Consider the following 17,333-nt stretch of genomic DNA (forward strand, 5'->3'; position numbering starts at 1 on the left):
AAAGACCCAAACTTACTTTGACCCTGTGAATTTACAAATTTAAAATCAAACGAATGATTTATTTTTCTAAATTTCCTCATATATTTATTTGAATAATAAAACTAACAATGTTCGTCTTGTAACCATTTCTGTAACAACTGCAACTGATTTCCAACTGTGTCACGCGAAGTTCCTCCGGCACTTTTATATTGTTCCACGCTAGATTCCCAAGAAAATACTTTCTCAAGCTCCTCTCGAGATCCAAACTCTGGGCTAATAAAAAAAAAAAAACGATTTCAATATCGAATTATATTTTTAAACATTTTAATAGGTATGCCGATTTTTTTAAATATGCAAATATTTAATTTATATTTACGTTTTGACAACGGACCACTTTGGTCACGAGTCACGACACCTGGTGTTCAAAAAAAGAACTAGTTTTAGTGTGCACTTAAGTGCACAAGTATATTACCGAATCTATTAAAAAGAAAATTTTTTTTAAATTAATAAAAATTCTTTAAAATTTCGTACTAAAAATAAAAGTAGAGTTTATAGATCAGTCAGAATCGACATTGAAAATCGAGAATTTAACAATAATTCCAAAAGTTTTCAAACTTCGGTCAAGTGAATGGTACATTGGGACGACAATAAATCTCATTTTGCAACCTTGTCCGCAGTCCGGAACATTGTTAAAATTGCAATTAAATATTTTTTTGCTGTATGGTCGTGAAAAAAATTCCAAAAGTTCTGCAAACTTGGGGAAGTTTTCGATATAATATTTCATATCACGTATTAAATTTGCAATCAATCTAAGTGTACGGAACATTGTTAAAATTGCAATTAAATTATTTTTTGCTGTATGGTCGTGCAAAAAAATTCCAAAAGTTCTGCAAACTTAACACAGTTATCGGAAATATATACCGAACGGTTGTATAAATTTGCAACCTTTTTCGTTGACCGGAACATGTTTATTTATAATTATTTTTAATTCGTGGTCATTTTTTCGAGTAAGGTGGTCTCGGAATAATTACAAAAGTTTTGGAACTTGGTTGCAAACTTCGAAAACATCTATTCTGGTGCATTTACAAATTTGCAACCTCATTCAGTTTAATAAAAAAAAAAAAACATTAATATTCAATATTAAAAGATGTTCCGTACACTGAGATTGGTTGCAAATTTAATACGTGATATGAAATATTATATCGAAAACTTCCCCAAGTTTGCAGAACTTTTGGAATTTTTTTCAGGACCATACAGCAAAAAATAATTTAATTGCAGTTCCGGACTGCGGACAAGGTTGCAAAATGGGATTTATTGTCGTCCCAATGTACCATTCACTTGACCGAAGTTTGAAAACTTTTGGAATTATTGTGAATTGAATGTCTAGACTGACTGGAGTATTATTGTGCGGTGAACGGTTGTGGTAGTAAATCTCCATAAATCTCATACGAATTTAGGAGTTAGTTTTCATGCTTTACCTAAACCTGGTAGCAGTTTTGTTTATGTTGAAAATTATTTCGGAAAAAAAGAAAAAGTAGATCGATGTAAAGCCTGGCAGCGTGCTTTAAAATTGAAAAATATAAATCCGCATATGAGAGTGTGTTCATTACATTTTCAAAGGAATGATTTTATTGTACCAAGTAAGTTGACAATGTTTAACCTCAAATATAAATGTAAATATAAATCTAAAACTAATTGAAAAATTTGTTTTTCAGGTGTTATTACTAAAAAGATGACTTTAAAAAAACATGTGTTTCATCGTGTAATCTACCAAGCTCTGCTAGAGAATCAAATAAAGCTAAAAAAAATATAGAGGCACGACATCAGCGTCTAGTAAATCGGAGTTTAAAGAAGGATACTGTGAAAAAACATAATGATATTAATGAGGATTCATTAATCCATTCATGATCCAACAAATTGAAAAAAATCATTTATAGAAAACATAAATAATTAAAATTGATGACACTAATTCAATGTAAACTTATGGTCTTAGATGAAGGATTGGTCTCCGCGCGCGCGCTACGACTAGATACCGCCCCACATAAAAACAATAGCTCTGTGAGTGCGGCAACCATAGAAATCTAAATAACAAGACACATAGAAGTGCTGTAATGTCATAATTCGTATGAAAACCGCTGTCGCCAAAATCAACACATTCAAACCGAAAGCTAAACAGTACACACAAGTAAACTATGCCTTTTATTGGACAGCTTGATTTTAGTGAAAACTAACTTATCTATTAAATTAAGCTTTTGAATATGTATCCTAACACACGAATTTACGGTTTATTTTAGAATAACATCCCTAAGTATATGAGACTTTTTGCTCCAATACGAACAAACGTGATAATAAGAATGGTCGACTGTGTCATTCATTGTTATTTCGATTACTATGGTGACACTCGTAATACTTGTAAATATTCTATAATTTTAAGGAAAAACGGCATTATTTCTAAAAAAAAATATTTTCCGATGAAATATTATTCCTTTATAATTATAATTACAATTTGTGGAAGAATTTCCGCAATGGGAATTGCTGAAACACACCATGTATACACTCATAGGTCTCCAGAGCAACTGAACAGTGACGAATGCACTGGTGATGTGCAAATCACCTGAGTGGCGACAAGGTCACGCACGCTTACGACTTCTAGTGTCTTGTTATTTAGATTTCTATGGCGGCAACTCATTTCTGTAGTGTGTGTTAGGCAATTTGTAAAGACGCTAGTGTGTGTGAAGAATTGGGCTGCCAGCTACATAAATTTTACCTCATAAATGGGAAATCTGGCATCTTGGAAAGAAGTTTGAAAAATATTTTTTTCATCCTGACCTGGCCGGGAATCGAATCCATGAAAATGTGACTCAAATCCACTTGCGACGCTACTATACTATAGTCACAAAGGTTGTTTAAAAGTAAAAAAGCGGAAATTAAAAAAAAAACATATTATATGAGTCAGTTAAACATGGTTAAACAGAAATAAATTATTGTATTATACTTTTTTATACATGTGTTAGTAATAGTATTGAAAAAAAAAGTTCAAATTATTGCTAAAATATTTCCTCAACCACGTGTATTTTTTTGGATATGCAATACGGCAACACTGAATGGCGTCGTATTTTCGTAGAAAAATTTTTCGAAGTAAAGGAGAAATTTCGAATAATACGATACTTAGTGATGGTACGTGATCCCAGTGTCTTTCTTATTTTTTGTTGTATTATTTTTAAATAGTTTTATGACACAAATAGGCATTTTACTTCAGATTTTGTTCAAAATCTTTATAAATTATCGGTTCACCCTCTCCACACAATGCTTGTGACACGACTGGCTTGGGTACGCCGAATTCGGCGTACTATTAGTTGCCGCATTTTTCAAGTACGCCGGCGGTATCTAGTCGTAGCGCGCGCGCGGAGACCAATCCATAATCTAAGCTTATGGTTAATTCTTTTGTTGCACACAATACGTAGCCATGTTTTTTAAGCCCCGCCCTCTGGTCCGTTGTCAATTATTGTAAGTAATAATAATACAATTATGAATTATTTGAAACAAATATATTGGGTAAATTTTTTACAAGATTCTATATGTGAACAAGGTAAAGAAAATGAAGCAATTTTTGCTAAATCCATACTAATATTATGCTAATATTATAAATGCGAAAGTAACTCTGTCTGTCTGTTACTCAATCACGCCTAAAATACTGAACCAATTTGCATGAAATTTGGTATGGAGATATTTTGATACCCGAGAAAGGACATAGGCTACCTTTTATTGCGAAATATGTACCACGGGCGAAGCCGGGGCGGACCTCTAGTATTACCATATAGCAATGTATTCCTTATGAGGCATGTGTTGTAGATCTACTCCTAAGGCGGCAGCGCGTTTAAGGACGGACCCTACAATATGATGTGCCTTCCGAAATGGAACACCTCGTCGAACGAGCGCGTGAGCGAGGTCTGTAGCTAACATGCTGGAATCCAGTAGGCCAATAGCTTTATCTTGATCAACCTGTTTCAAATTAAATAATTGATAATTAAAAAAAGCAAAAAATCAGGTAACTACTATTGTTATCTTAATATAATACTCACAGTCATAGTTCTTATCGTTCCATTCATAACTTTTATGCAGTGCATTAATCTGTCATATGATCTGAACGTTATTTCCTTGTCGACCTGCAAGTCTTTATTATAAGTGCTGGGTAAACCTTTAAGAGTACAACTAAACGAAAAGCTATCCCCTAATAGCATTCCTGCAGCACCTCTCACTAATTCTAAACCATCAGGGTTTCGTTTCTGAGGCATTAAACTTGACCCAGTGGAAAATTTATCGGATAACTGTACAAATCCAAATTCTTGCGTGCTGTATATTATCAAATCTTCCGCTAGTCTGCTCAGATGTACGGAACATAGTGCAGCCCAATTTAGGAATTCAACTAGAAAGAAAGTTATTGAATATTTACGAATTCAAGGAATCTCATTAAAAACTCAAATAGAATAACAAAAAGAAAAAAAAATACCTATATAATCTCTTGACCCAACGGCATACATAGAGTTAGGTGTGATATCATTGAATCCCAGACTGTGTGCCAGTCTCTCACGATCAATCGGCAAAGCACAGCCAGCTAGAGCACCACTACCGAGGGGGCACGTTGACAGGCGCCTGGCTTGTTCATTTAATCGAGAAACATCGTCTTTTAGAAGCCAAGCATAGCTGAAATTTACATTCAGTGAATATTTTTATATTCTGCCTTCAGACGGTTATACCCCAGATTTAAATTTTAATCCATTATTTAATCCTTAGTACCCGAATCTGCAGACGTAAATGTGAACTAGACAACTAGTCTCTTTTTAAACACACAAAGAAGGAAATAATTATAACCTTAGCATAAAGTGACTCCATCGTATTGGCTGAGCTCGCTGAAGATGAGTGTAACCCGGTGCAATTACATTTATTTCATCTTCTGCGCGGCTCATCACTACCTTGAAAAGGAAAACGCAATCCATAAAAATCACAATTCTCTAAAAGATAAAAGAATGCAGAAGCAGTCTAGTATTACTTACCGAAATAAGTTGAAGTAGTTCTTTTTTCATATTTTTTAGAGAACTAAGCATCCATAGTTTTGTATCTGTGGCAGACTGGTCATTTCTGCTGCGGGCCGTGTGTAAATGTAAAGCTGCATCACCTGCGTATTCTTGAAGCCGTCTTTCTACGACAGAATGTATGTCTTCTTCTTTATCTAAGAGGCGACCATGAGCATTTAAATCACTTTCGATGTCGATTTCTACCTAAAATCAAATCGGAGTTTGCAATCATACCTACCTGGCCAGTAGTCTATATGGTTAAAAATGTATCAACGAAAATAGGTGATTTAAATAAACAAGAAATAAAAATACTAACTTTATTCAAACCTTCTATTATAGCATTATAATGATCATCGGAAAGATGATTGCTTTTGTTCAGTTCTTGAGCCCAAGCTCTGCTGCCGCGAATATCCTCCCGAAAGAGCCTACTATCAACTGCTAGGGAATCGTTCAAGTGTCTCAGATCCTGTGAAGCCTCTTCTTCGAAACAACCACCCCATAATTGATATCTATTCTATAAGAAAGGTCAACGTGAATCAATTATTACAATGATTATGTAGTAGGTAGGTACATAAAATGGTACGATGAAAAGCATCAAACTAGGTTCTATAGAAACTATATAATATAGGTATCTATTGAAAATTTTACTATTTTTTATATTAATTCTTACCTCTGACATTTTTTTCAGTGTGTTCAAGTCAATCTTTACAAAAATATAAATGAAGCAATTTTTGCGCACAATACTTTTGTTTATATTATGATATTGTGGCTGGCTGACTGGGCTTTGTTATTTGTTCACTTATCACAATCGCAGGTTATGAAAGGTTACGATTATGAAAACGACACATCACACAATATTTAAAAGAAATAATTCAATTTCAAATATTTTTGTTTATAAGTAGTAAACTAATATGAAGTTATCAATATCGAGCCAATATCAGATACTAGCTTTCCGCCCGCGGCTTCGCCCGCATTTTCAAAGAAATACAATTATATAATTCCCGTTCCCGTGGCATTTCCGGGATAAAACCAATCCTATGTGTTAATCCAAGTTACCCTCTATATGTGTGCTAAATTTCATTTTTAGGAGGTTCAGTAGTATTAGCGTTAGAGTAACAATTAACACACACATACTTACACATCCTCACAAACTTTCGCATTTATAATTTTAGTAGGATTAGTTAGGTACTAGGTACACACTCGTTTTTTATGTTCATAAACATAAAAAAAATTAAATGAAAAACAATTTACCTTCAATTTACTTATAGCATTTATTCATATAAATTGAAAACATTATAGTTTGTCAAATGTCTTACAAAGAATTTTACAAAAAAAACTGTACAAAACAGCGCTTTCTAGACTAGCCCCTTTCTATAATATTGTATTCTTATAATTAGGCACAGTTCAAATATTTGGAAGAGTTTGTAATCATCTTATTATGCCTAACTTCCTTTCAGGTTCCTTTCAGGTACTGTAGAAGACCGTCATCACTCATCCGTTCTGTAGTGGACCGTAGTTCATTCTATTTGGAGCAAGGAATCCCCGGTCTCGGCTGCGGCGCGGCATATATTCCTTTCGTTTGATATTGTATTAAGTTTGACTTGGGAGGGATCCATCCTTATTTTTGAAAAGATAGAAAACCGCATTCAAAGATTTTCGAGATCGACCGTTACTTGCCGTTACAGCCATGTGGCAACGGTCGATGTTGTAACTTGTAATAGGTACAAAAGATCATGATTTTAGTTGGTTCGAATCCCAGGTGTTGAAAGCAAATTTTCGAAATACTTAGTAGAATGCAGTCTTTTTTCTTAAAAAAAAAATGGAATGTTTCCGTCTAATAAAATTTTCTATCTACAGTATTTAGGGTACCTTCCCATTGTGCTATTACAAATTCTGTAGTGTTTAATTGTGGTTCTGAGGTAATATAAAATATTTTATGCCAGCCATGGAAATATTTCCATGATGCCAGCCTGTGATGCCAGCCAAGCCCGCTATATAGCTTTTATTATATAGCTGTAAAGCTATATAATATTATAGCCCAATAAAAAGGGACTTCGCCAATGTCCAGTAATTGACAGACTTTAATATTACTTGCTCAGATGCTGAGCAAGTAATCGTCAGATCGTAGGCAGAGAAACCAATTGACAAACTGATATCTTATGTTGCAATCACACAAGAAAAAGAGCAACGCCGGTGTTGTGTAGAAATGAGAGAGAACGATAATTTTTTTTGTTTCACGGAGCGTGCCACTTTTTTCAAGGTTAGCAAGCTAGTTTGATAAACAAAGTTTGACAGCTAGCTACATACACATTAGGGTGGAGTGATAATGTATGGAAGAAATTTTTTTTTGTTTTTTTCAAACGGCATAGCGACAGAAAGGTGCCTTTTAATGAGTGAATTCAGCATACAAAATATTGTTTACCTGTCTTGATGTTTTGAGGTGCCCCAACCCAATTGAAAATTAGAAAAATATGATTTTTTCGCAAACTTTGATTTCTTTTTTAATCACAGTATTTTTATGGCCTTCAAGTCTATTATATAACAAACTTCTTTGTGATACACTAAATAATAGCCTGATTAGTTGTTTTAACGTATTTCATTAATGAAAATGATATTATAGAGGAATGAAAATATCAGAAATAAGTAATTATTTAGTACTAGCTGCGCTCGCGGTTGCCTCGCGGTTTCACCCGCGTGGCTCCGCTCCTGTTAATCTAAGCGTAATGATATATAACCTATAGCCTTCCTCGATAAATGGGCTATCTAACACCGAAAGAACTTTTCAAATCGGACCAGTAGTTCTGGAGATTAACGCGTTCAAACAAACAATATCTTCAGCTTTATAATATTAGTATAGATTATAATATTAGTATAGATAACGCTGTTTTTTTTTTCAAAATTAGGCATTAGCAGTCGTGATACTGATGCTCTTGCCATTATAAAATCGTTTTGTTTACTTTTTCAGCAAACTGCACTTGAAGCTTATGTCACCAATTTGATAATATGCTTTACGGCCTGGGCAAGGCATAGAAAATCTTTGATATTCTGAAACGTAGTCAAACCGCTTTTCACGATGTCTTTTAAGGTTTCTTCAGATAAATTAGAAGTCAGAGGCTCAGTTTTCTTACATTATTGCCACATAGTTAAGTCGGTATAATCTTTTGAGCAAGTACAAGAGAGTTATAAAAAAATGCATTTGCAACTTCAAATATCAAATAACCTTTGGTACTGAGTGACAAAATACTTCAGTTATCTTTTCTTGTTCTTTTTTGTTAGTTTGTCGGTCTTGATAAGGTTTTAATAAGCGTCTATATTCATCGAATACGGTGTGTCGAATAAGTTGTAGTACTCTATTCAAGCTAATAGTGGGAAGCGATGCTTTTCGCCACACATCAAACATTTCCGTAGCTAATCTTTCGGATAAATCATGAATTTTGTTATTTTATCAGGTTTAAATTCATATCTAATAAATAAGTAATAGTTTCTTAGCATCAGTACAAGTTGGTAATTGAGACACTGGGTACTTCTCTGGCAAACAAAATACAGGACAACATGTCGTTTGTCGTATTTTGACTTGCAACACTTTACTGTAACAAAGCGAAATTATAGATAGAACTCACATCAAAAATATTAAATTATGATCTTAATTGTATTTACGTGTAAAATGTAATTAAGAAATATTACTAACATTAGTGTTATTTCCTTAACGGCACTGTTTAAAATCAACGTTTCCTACAATAAGAGTCGGCGCAAACGGGCCACCGACCAGAGCCACTGGTAGCCAGCGATAGCCACTTTTTTATATATTGAAATATTATGGGTTCTGTGTCTTCCCGTTGGCAACCAACGAGATAACACAAAATCTGATTTAGCGTTAATTCGTCAAAATTAAACTTTAATGATTTTTTCGACTAAATTTTTTGAATTTCTGAAAGTTCATGATGTTGGGGGCACCTCTAAATGTATCATCTGCAAAGTATAATTTTGCATGTGTATTTATGAGCAATAATGACATCTTTTTACAGGTATGCCGAAACGAAAATGAAAAAAAATATTTTTCACTCCACCCTAATACACATAGTTACTATACTTTTTGGCTAGCTATCGTCATCCCTAAAATATATAGTGCATGCTCTAAAGACTTACTGTTTTTAATACCATATAATAATACCATGGTGCGGTGTAGCGTTAAAGGGTGTAAAAGTGATAGTGGAACGAAAATGCCTGGATTATCTTTTCACTCGTAAGTATACAACTCTTTATCAGTTAATAGGCCTTCATGATATTTTAGCGTGTTAATATATTGTGTATCACGTGCTGTTGACTTAAATACATTGTTTAAAAACCACAAAAATAACAATTATAAATTTTAACCTAAAAAATTTTGTGTTGCCAACTTTTCTACAAATTGTTACCCACTATTATGGTAAATATATATTCTGCAGTGTGTATTTAATTAAATATCTGAAACATTCAATGGCTTGTTCCAGTTTTCCTGAACCGGATATATTACGACAAATTTGGATTGTAGCTACAGGACGAACAAATTGGAAACCAAAACCATCATCAAAAATTTGCAGCAACCATTTTGAGAAAAAAATGTTGATCCAAAAGAAAAAACTTACAATGCTATACCCTAATGCTGTACCTATTCTGGTAAATATTCAGTTGCATATTAAACTTATCAATTAAGGTTTTTTGAGACTTTTATATGTTTTGTGTTTTTAAATTTAATTACCTGTAGAAAAACATTATTTTGTGCATTTTATTACCAATAAATGACTGAGACTGGCTTCTCTTAGCCTCTACAAAATACTAAAAACGTAAAATAATATTTCCTATAAACATAATCACTTCACTATCACTACATAGTATGTATAAAAGTCGCTTTCTCTGTCCCTATGTCCCTTTGTATGCTTAAATCTTTGAAACTACGCAACGGATTTTGATGCGGGTTTTTTAATAGATAAGAGTGATTCAAGAGGATGGTTTATATGTATAATAACATCCATTAAATAATAGAGAAGTACTGTTATTTTTGAGGTTTCTAATGTTATGTCGTAAATAATTACATTTGTTCCGCTTACATTGCAAACGCTGGCTGAACCCTACGAGTTTTAACAAAATAATGTACTTACTAAGTAATAATGTACTAAGTAGTCTATCTCGGATAACTCACAATAACTTTTTTTGTCATTTACTTTTTACGACAAATAATGGCTAATTTTCGAAGCGATTTTAACCAAAACAGCATTAACGAATTAAATACTTTGAATACATTGTTCATTTAATATAGATCTATATGGCCCTTTACACCGTATGATTTAAGTGAATATTTTCGAAGATATTACAGATTTAAAAATTTCGGGACGTAGCGTTTGCGTTGGTACTTGGTACCGGCCGGCCGCGCGGGCCGCTATGTTTTTATATACAACGTTCACAGTTTTTCTGTAGTGAATTTAGTATCAGCATTGCATCCGTGTGAAGCCGGGACGGGTCGCTAGTTTTCTATAAAATACAAAAGATATTTTTTTAGGATACCAATCCGCCAGCCTGTGTTCCATCAACGTCGTCCTCCAGTCTGCATGAGGAAACTTTGGACATTGAAAATAATTTAAACATTCATGTAAGTAAACAAAGTATTTTAAATAAAAATTATAATATTTACCCCCGAATATTTACATAGCATTATTTTGCTATGTATTACTATAGTATGAAAATATATTATCTTCGTTATAACTTATAACCGTGGAACACTAATTCGTTATCAAGAACTATTAATGAGGTATGTTATGAAAGTAAAAATATGACAGATTTAACATATAAATCGTATGATTTCAGATTGATAGTGCAGTTGACCTGTTGCCGTCTACTAGTAGTCAAAAGCCAGCTGAAATAGTAGACCCTCTAATATCTCTACAACCAACAATAGTAAGTATGACTAACAAAATATTTAGTGTCTGTACCAATTAGTTATAAAAATCATATATTAAATCATAAACTCTTTTTTTTATTTCAGGACAAGACTCCAGAGTACACTCCTCGAACGTTGCGAAAAAAATGGAAAAGATCGGAAAAATTGTCATTCGAACGACTGAAAAAATTAAAGGCTCTTAGAGAAAAAAATAGACGTTTAACGAAAAAAGTAGCTAAACTACAAAATGTTATTGCAGAACTTAAAAAAAGTCTTATTAATTATAAGTGAAGAAGATGGGGATTTATTGGAATCTGTTGACCCTGTCTTCAAAATCTTCGAAAATGTTGAAAAAGCCGCTGCGATCACAAGCAAATAGTGTTGTTAATTATACAATGTGTAGAAAAATATTGGATGAAGAAGGGTCAAACACCGCAATCTTCAATTTTGAAGCGCGTGGAATATTTGACTAGTAAATTGGACTTACCCGTTTTCATACTTTAAATTAAAAATATTTTAAATTTTAAACAACTTAATCTTAAGTCCAATAGAAATGATTTGAGTAGAATGTTTATAGACCTGCTACGGATATAAAAAAAAAATAGTGGAGGAAGCTTTTTCTGAAATTGGGCCAGAGCAATAACTGAAATGCTGTGAACACGTCAGAAAAATCGAAAACGATTATATGACACAAGATATTTAAGTAATAATCGAAGAGCGTTTTATTAAAAACACTTCTTTATCATCATCTTCGTCATCTTCATCCGAAGATCTAGAAATGGAAGTGGAATACTTAGAATCTGTTTCCAGTTCTGGATGATATGTATAATATTATGTATATTTCTTTACGGAGTATTTGTAAGCTGGCCAAGTCAATTTTGTAATGTGTGTATCTGTTATTACTTACGAAAATAAACATTATTTTATTTATTTTTTTATTTTACTTTATAAAAAATAATAAACAATCGAGTTTTCATCTGCATTATCATAACATCCACATTTTCATATGGGATTATGATAATGATATATACATATTATAATATATGTATGTGTAAATACATAATATGTATTACCTATCTCAAGGTTATGGTATATGTTTCACCCGCGTGGCTACACTCCTATTGGTCTTAGTGTTATGGTACAATATAGCCTACTGTAGCCTTCCTCGATCAATGGGCTATCTAACTGAAAGAATTTTTCAAAACGTACCAGTAGTTCCTGCGAATATCCCTTCCCTCCTCACCTGTACCCCGTCCCGCACTACGCCTGCTCACTGTATTAAACAGTATACCTACTATTTTCTGTAAAATGACACTTTTAAAAATTCGTTATATCTTTTGAATGGAATATCACGGACTTTCTTGTAGATATTGATCCATTCTATAATACCGTAGAACATTTTTTTTTGTTCTATATTCAATAGATTCCGCAGCGCACGCAGTAACAGAATTTTTATTAAGGAATTTTTTATACCTTGGGTTACATTATTGCATTTTTGGTAAGGATCTCTATTTTTTTTGAAAATGAAATATAGCCTATGTTGCTCAGTGTAAATGCAGCTTTCTAATGGTGAAAGAATTTTTGAAATCGGTCCAGTAGTTTATGCATGAAAACCATACATACATACATACATAGGCTGTTTTCCAATTACAGAGCATAATGCGACTCAGTGCCGCACAATGCCGAATTATGCTGATGCTTAATTGGAACGTGCACGGAACGTGAAACGCACAGGTTGCGCTAAGTTCAGTGTTGAAAAAAAAATATTCATAGAGTTAGCCATGGACGTATAAAAAAAGACGGACGGTATATCGCCTAAACATTGAGTGAAGCCTAGTAATGGCGGCGAAACATCCATGTGTGTGTGCCATGTTGCCATGGCAACAGCTGTCCTGTTGACAATGGCGGCTGTATTTTTTTCTATAAATTTTGCCGTAATAATTTTGTCATTAAAACATAAAAGAAATAACTTGCTTCCCTGTGGAATGTAATCCCTCGTGTTTTGTTATTTAAAATTGTACTGTTGCGACACCATTTAACCACGCAAGACAGCATTTTAAATATTTTTTGTGAAACAGTGACGCAGTTAATCAGTCGGTAGTTCACGACGTAATGGCGGCCGACTAGCTTACTATGGTGAGAGTGTGTGCGTGTTTATTGTCTTTACACGATCGCTAGCTTACTATGGTGGCTTCACGTTGTTTGTTCGTAATACGGCGTCCGTCTTTTTTTATACGTCCATGGAGTTAGCAATAACCTCATTAATGTGTAAATAAAGTGGTATACATAATATGTAATTGGTTGAAAAATATTTACGGTTATTTTAAGTAATTTAAGTAATTTGGATTTTGATTATTTCATTAACATTTTTTTCAATGTTTGTACCTTCATCCATACTTATATTTATTTTTTTAACACAATTTGAATTAACTTTGATTATTTCGAAAAAACTACAATGAAATGAAAGCTTTAAAATTTTTTCCAACAATTAATAATTACTAACGATAAATCGATTGCACGCATCAATTCACGCGCATTACTTTTTCTATTGCTCGATTGTGCGAAGCGTTGCTGTAGTTGGAACATTCAACGTTAAGCATTATGCCGCATAATGCGCTCTAGTGCTGTAATTGGAAAACGGGGATAATTACAAACCTTTCCTCTTTAAAATATTAGTTTAGATTTAGACATGTAAGTATTTAGTATTTACCTACATAATATTATTATGTGGGTATTATCTCATTATTATCCACTTATGTTATGTTAATAATGATATTGAGAGATTTGTATCTTACAAATTGTGGGGTAAATTTCCTCACACGGTAACCCTAAATATTGTGACGTAATCTTTTTTATCTCTCTCTGCGACACGCATTGCCGGTGTCTATTGCTTTCTCTTTCTACGGCCTACGCCCTCGGCCCTACAGCTGAGTATCGACTTCGCGCTCCAAGAGGTCGAACATTGGCGCGCGCTCCAGCCGCGTGAAATGGATACCAGTTTGGAACGCGCGCCAAAATGTTCGTTGGAGCGGTCGAACGCGGAGCGGTCCGTTCCGTCGGGTGTCGGTTTTTTACCGCGCATCAAACGTGGCGCGCGCGCCAATGGAGACGGGTTTGTCGTAGTTTTTGTGTTTGAAACTCTGAACAGGTATTGCAAGCTTGTCTCTAGCCTTTCAGTCACTGTAATAGCTTCGCGAAACTGGGTGTCCATTTTTTTCACCTTTGGCTCTATCAAGTTATGCAAGTAATAAAAATCTTCTGTAGACATTCTTTTGAAGTTTTTTATTGTGTCTTCTATCACTTCGAACTGCATGTCTCTTATAAGTGTCACTCCATACTGCATTTTTTTTCGGTACAGCTCTTTTATCCACCAACGCACTTGACGTTTCTGTTTTTTCTTTTTTATTATGCTGTGTATAATAATTACAATAGCTGCTGCTGCTCGTACACGACGCTTCCATGATGAACGGTCAAACACTGGAACAGTTGCCACGCGCGCCAGGCGCGCTTAGTTGATATACTTCAATTATTTGGAACGCGCTCCGCGGAGCGCACTCTCGGCGCGGTCATTCATGGCGCGCGCGCCAGGAGCGCGAAGTCGATACCCAGCTTACGGCTCCGAGCTCAGAATTAGTCAGATCCATAGAGTAATTTAATATATACGGGGTCAGATCTCTCGTAATCTCGTTAGAGAGTAGTATAGTAGTATGATAGTAGTATATTCTTTGAGTCAGATGCTCTGTGGACGCTGTGGACTGTGACAGTGACAGACTCCTTCATGTAAAATGTCCAATTTTGCCTCCAAATTATTAATTTAATAATTGTAATTTTATATTTTTAACATTTCAAAAGGTACAATTATTTATCAATTTTCAACGTATGTAGTAACTGTGTGTAGTAATGCAGCAGTTTTTAATGTTTGCACATTATTAAAAAAGTTATCTATGGGAAAATACATTAAATTTACCTAACCTGCATTGACCTGTTACTAAGTTTCTATGCCAGGTGTGTTCATATTAAAGAATGAATAATTTACTTAAACGTTTAATTTAAGTCCAAGCGAAAATTATTAAGAAAATGGAGGAACTTTTTGAAAAGCCGGAGAATAATGCACCAGAGGAAAATAGCTATCATCATTACACTTTATTTGATGTCACTGTTGACCCAGGTTTAAAAGACGACGAGGGAAATGAACTACCAAGACCGTTCAATAAAAATCAAATGAGAAAGTGGTTGAAAAAAGTTAGATGGGAAAAACACAAGGCCGAAAAACGTAGTAAAGAAAAGGCCCGTGCCAAAGAAAGGAAACGTGAGGCTCGCGCGGCAAATATAGATTTAGGTCCCAACAGAAAAATGTTGAAGAAAATGAAGCTAGAAAAAATTAAGAAGAATATTAGCATTATAATTGATTTAAGTTTTGACCATTTAATGATCGAAAAAGATAGGTATAAGGTTATAAAACAGTTGCTACGGTGCTATTCAATAAATAGACGATCCGAAGCACCTCTCCAATTTCATGTTACAAGTTTTGGAGAAAAATCAAAAGTTGACATTTCCAGGCACAATGGCTATGAACATTGGGATGTAAGTCTTAACAATATACAATAATGATTGCAATCTTATCTAAGAATGTTTTAATCACAACTTAGAGTAAAGGTGTTTTCAGATGGAGTATCATGAAAAATCCTACCTCGAGCTTTTTCCTATAGAAAAGTTAGTTTATCTGTCTAGTGAATCTGAAAATATTATAGAGCAATTTGAAGAGGATACATACTATATCATTGGTGGATTAGTAGACCATAACAAGCATAAGGTAAGGATTGGAAGTTTAAGTAAGTTAACTAATTGTAAATTTAAATTTTTAAAACATAATAATCTAAAGAATAATCAAAGTTACAACCAATTTGTTCCACACACTGTTAACTGTCTATTTTAGTGTTGGTAATAACTACCAAAATAGTAACTTTACATTACATTACTATGTGCTTTTCTCTAAATTTGATTATTATCATGTGAAATATAGATTATTTTAGCATCAACTCATAAAATCTGTTTATCTACATTGTAACTATGATATAGTTATGTGCATTCTTTTAAATTCTATCCAATATTTGGATAATAAATATACATAATATTCATTATAACATTAGAATTTGTAAGAAGGAATGAAAGTATGAAATGGTTATAAATATTTATTCCTGTGTTTGTCTGTACATTTTCAGGGGTTGTGTCATAAGTTGGCTGTGGAACAAGGCATCAGGCATGCACAGCTTCCTCTAGATAAATATGTAAACATGAAAACAAGGAAAGTTTTGACTATAGACCATGGTGAGTATTTTTATGAACATTTAGAATTACTTAATGTTAATGTTACTGAATATTTCATTAATTCTTGACTATAACACGACAGACAGAACTACTTCAATAAATATTAATCCATCAGGCCCCGGAATCACAGACACAATAGAAAATCTATTGTGTCGTGGCCCGATCGGGCCGTTCGGGGCTCAATGGGTTAAATCCCTACAAAAAGTCAATTCCTGCGGTTTTACCCGCGTTGCTCTGCTCCTGTTGGTCTTAGCGTGATGATATATAGCCTATAGCCTTCCTCGACAAATGGGCTATCTAACACTGAAAGAATTTTTCAAATTGGACCATTAGTTCCTGAGATTAGCGCGTTCAAGCAAACAAACAAATTCTTAGGCTTTATAATATTAGTATAGATTTATTTATTACAATCAATTTTTTCTAATAGTTGTACAATCAGGCTAATATGTTGTTTTACTTATTTCAGTTTTTGAGATTGTGCTTCGTATTTCTGAGGGTATGCAGTGGCAAGAAGCTCTCCTGAAAGTTTTACCTATAAGGAAGGGAGTACACCTATGTGATTCATTAAATAGTTCAACAATCAGCATAGACACATCAAAAGAAAATGATGTACCCATATGAAATTGTATTGAAATAGTTACACCAAGTTTTCTCAACTTTTAAAGCTTTTGTTTTACTTTCGTAACTAAAATATCTTGATTATTCAACTGTTATAAAATTTTTGACAATATAGTATAATTTATATTTTGAATACATTGTTTTATTTTGTTTTAATATTAATAATAGACTTATTACTACTAGCCCATAGCCAACCACCAGGTGACAAAATCAAATGACCAAATTTACCCCGGCAATTGTCGGAAAATAAAAATAAATTCATCTGTGTCATACTATTTCAATACTGCTTATAATCCATTATTCCGCAACGCCGTACAAAAATTATGGAGATAAGGGGAAAAAATCTACCTGTACTTTCGAATTCTCATCTGCACTCAGTTGGACAGCTTACAAGTGACGTCATAGTGCTAAATCTTATT

The 17,333-nt window shown here is 33.7% G+C and overlaps 3 protein-coding genes across 4 annotated transcripts; 2 read left to right on the top strand and 1 right to left on the bottom strand.

The window, feature by feature from the left end:
* Positions 1-57: 57 nt before the first annotated feature.
* On the bottom strand, positions 58-5,820 carry Argl (Argininosuccinate lyase). Of its 2 annotated transcripts, none has more exons than XM_089699184.1 (8): positions 5,725-5,820; positions 5,371-5,568; positions 5,034-5,258; positions 4,852-4,952; positions 4,490-4,683; positions 4,062-4,405; positions 3,794-3,981; positions 58-252 (listed from the first exon to the last, which is right to left on the bottom strand). In XM_089699184.1, the coding sequence occupies exons 1-8, from the start codon at positions 5,731-5,733 to the stop codon at positions 102-104; spliced, it is 1,410 nt and encodes a 469-aa protein (XP_089555310.1). In that variant the 5' UTR covers positions 5,734-5,820; the 3' UTR covers positions 58-101. The 2 variants fall into 2 exon arrangements, 1 of the variants encoding a protein (XP_089555310.1); XR_016316073.1 differs by having other exon boundaries at positions 164-252; positions 3,739-3,981.
* A 3,311-nt stretch (positions 5,821-9,131) lies between these two features.
* Positions 9,132-11,866, top strand: Dlip2 (Dorsal interacting protein 2). The gene is made up of 5 exons (XM_089698725.1): positions 9,132-9,297; positions 9,545-9,710; positions 10,591-10,680; positions 10,896-10,985; positions 11,074-11,866. Exons 1-5 carry the CDS (start codon positions 9,227-9,229, stop codon positions 11,257-11,259), a joined length of 603 nt encoding a protein of 200 aa, XP_089554851.1. The 5' UTR covers positions 9,132-9,226; the 3' UTR covers positions 11,260-11,866.
* Positions 11,867-14,656: 2,790 nt separating this feature from the next.
* On the top strand, positions 14,657-17,047 carry LOC149485856 (tRNA methyltransferase 10 homolog A). Its single transcript, XM_089699186.1, has 5 exons — positions 14,657-14,820; positions 15,023-15,552; positions 15,635-15,781; positions 16,191-16,296; positions 16,763-17,047. The coding sequence occupies exons 2-5, from the start codon at positions 15,046-15,048 to the stop codon at positions 16,915-16,917; spliced, it is 915 nt and encodes a 304-aa protein (XP_089555312.1). The 5' UTR covers positions 14,657-14,820; positions 15,023-15,045; the 3' UTR covers positions 16,918-17,047.
* Positions 17,048-17,333: the final 286 nt, after the last annotated feature.

Source organism: Colias philodice, chromosome 9 (assembly GCF_061535455.1).
Source record: "Colias philodice isolate Cphi_HAF_F1 chromosome 9, ilColPhil1 Martin Lab GWU primary, whole genome shotgun sequence".
Classification (NCBI taxonomy): Eukaryota; Metazoa; Arthropoda; class Insecta; order Lepidoptera; family Pieridae; genus Colias; species Colias philodice.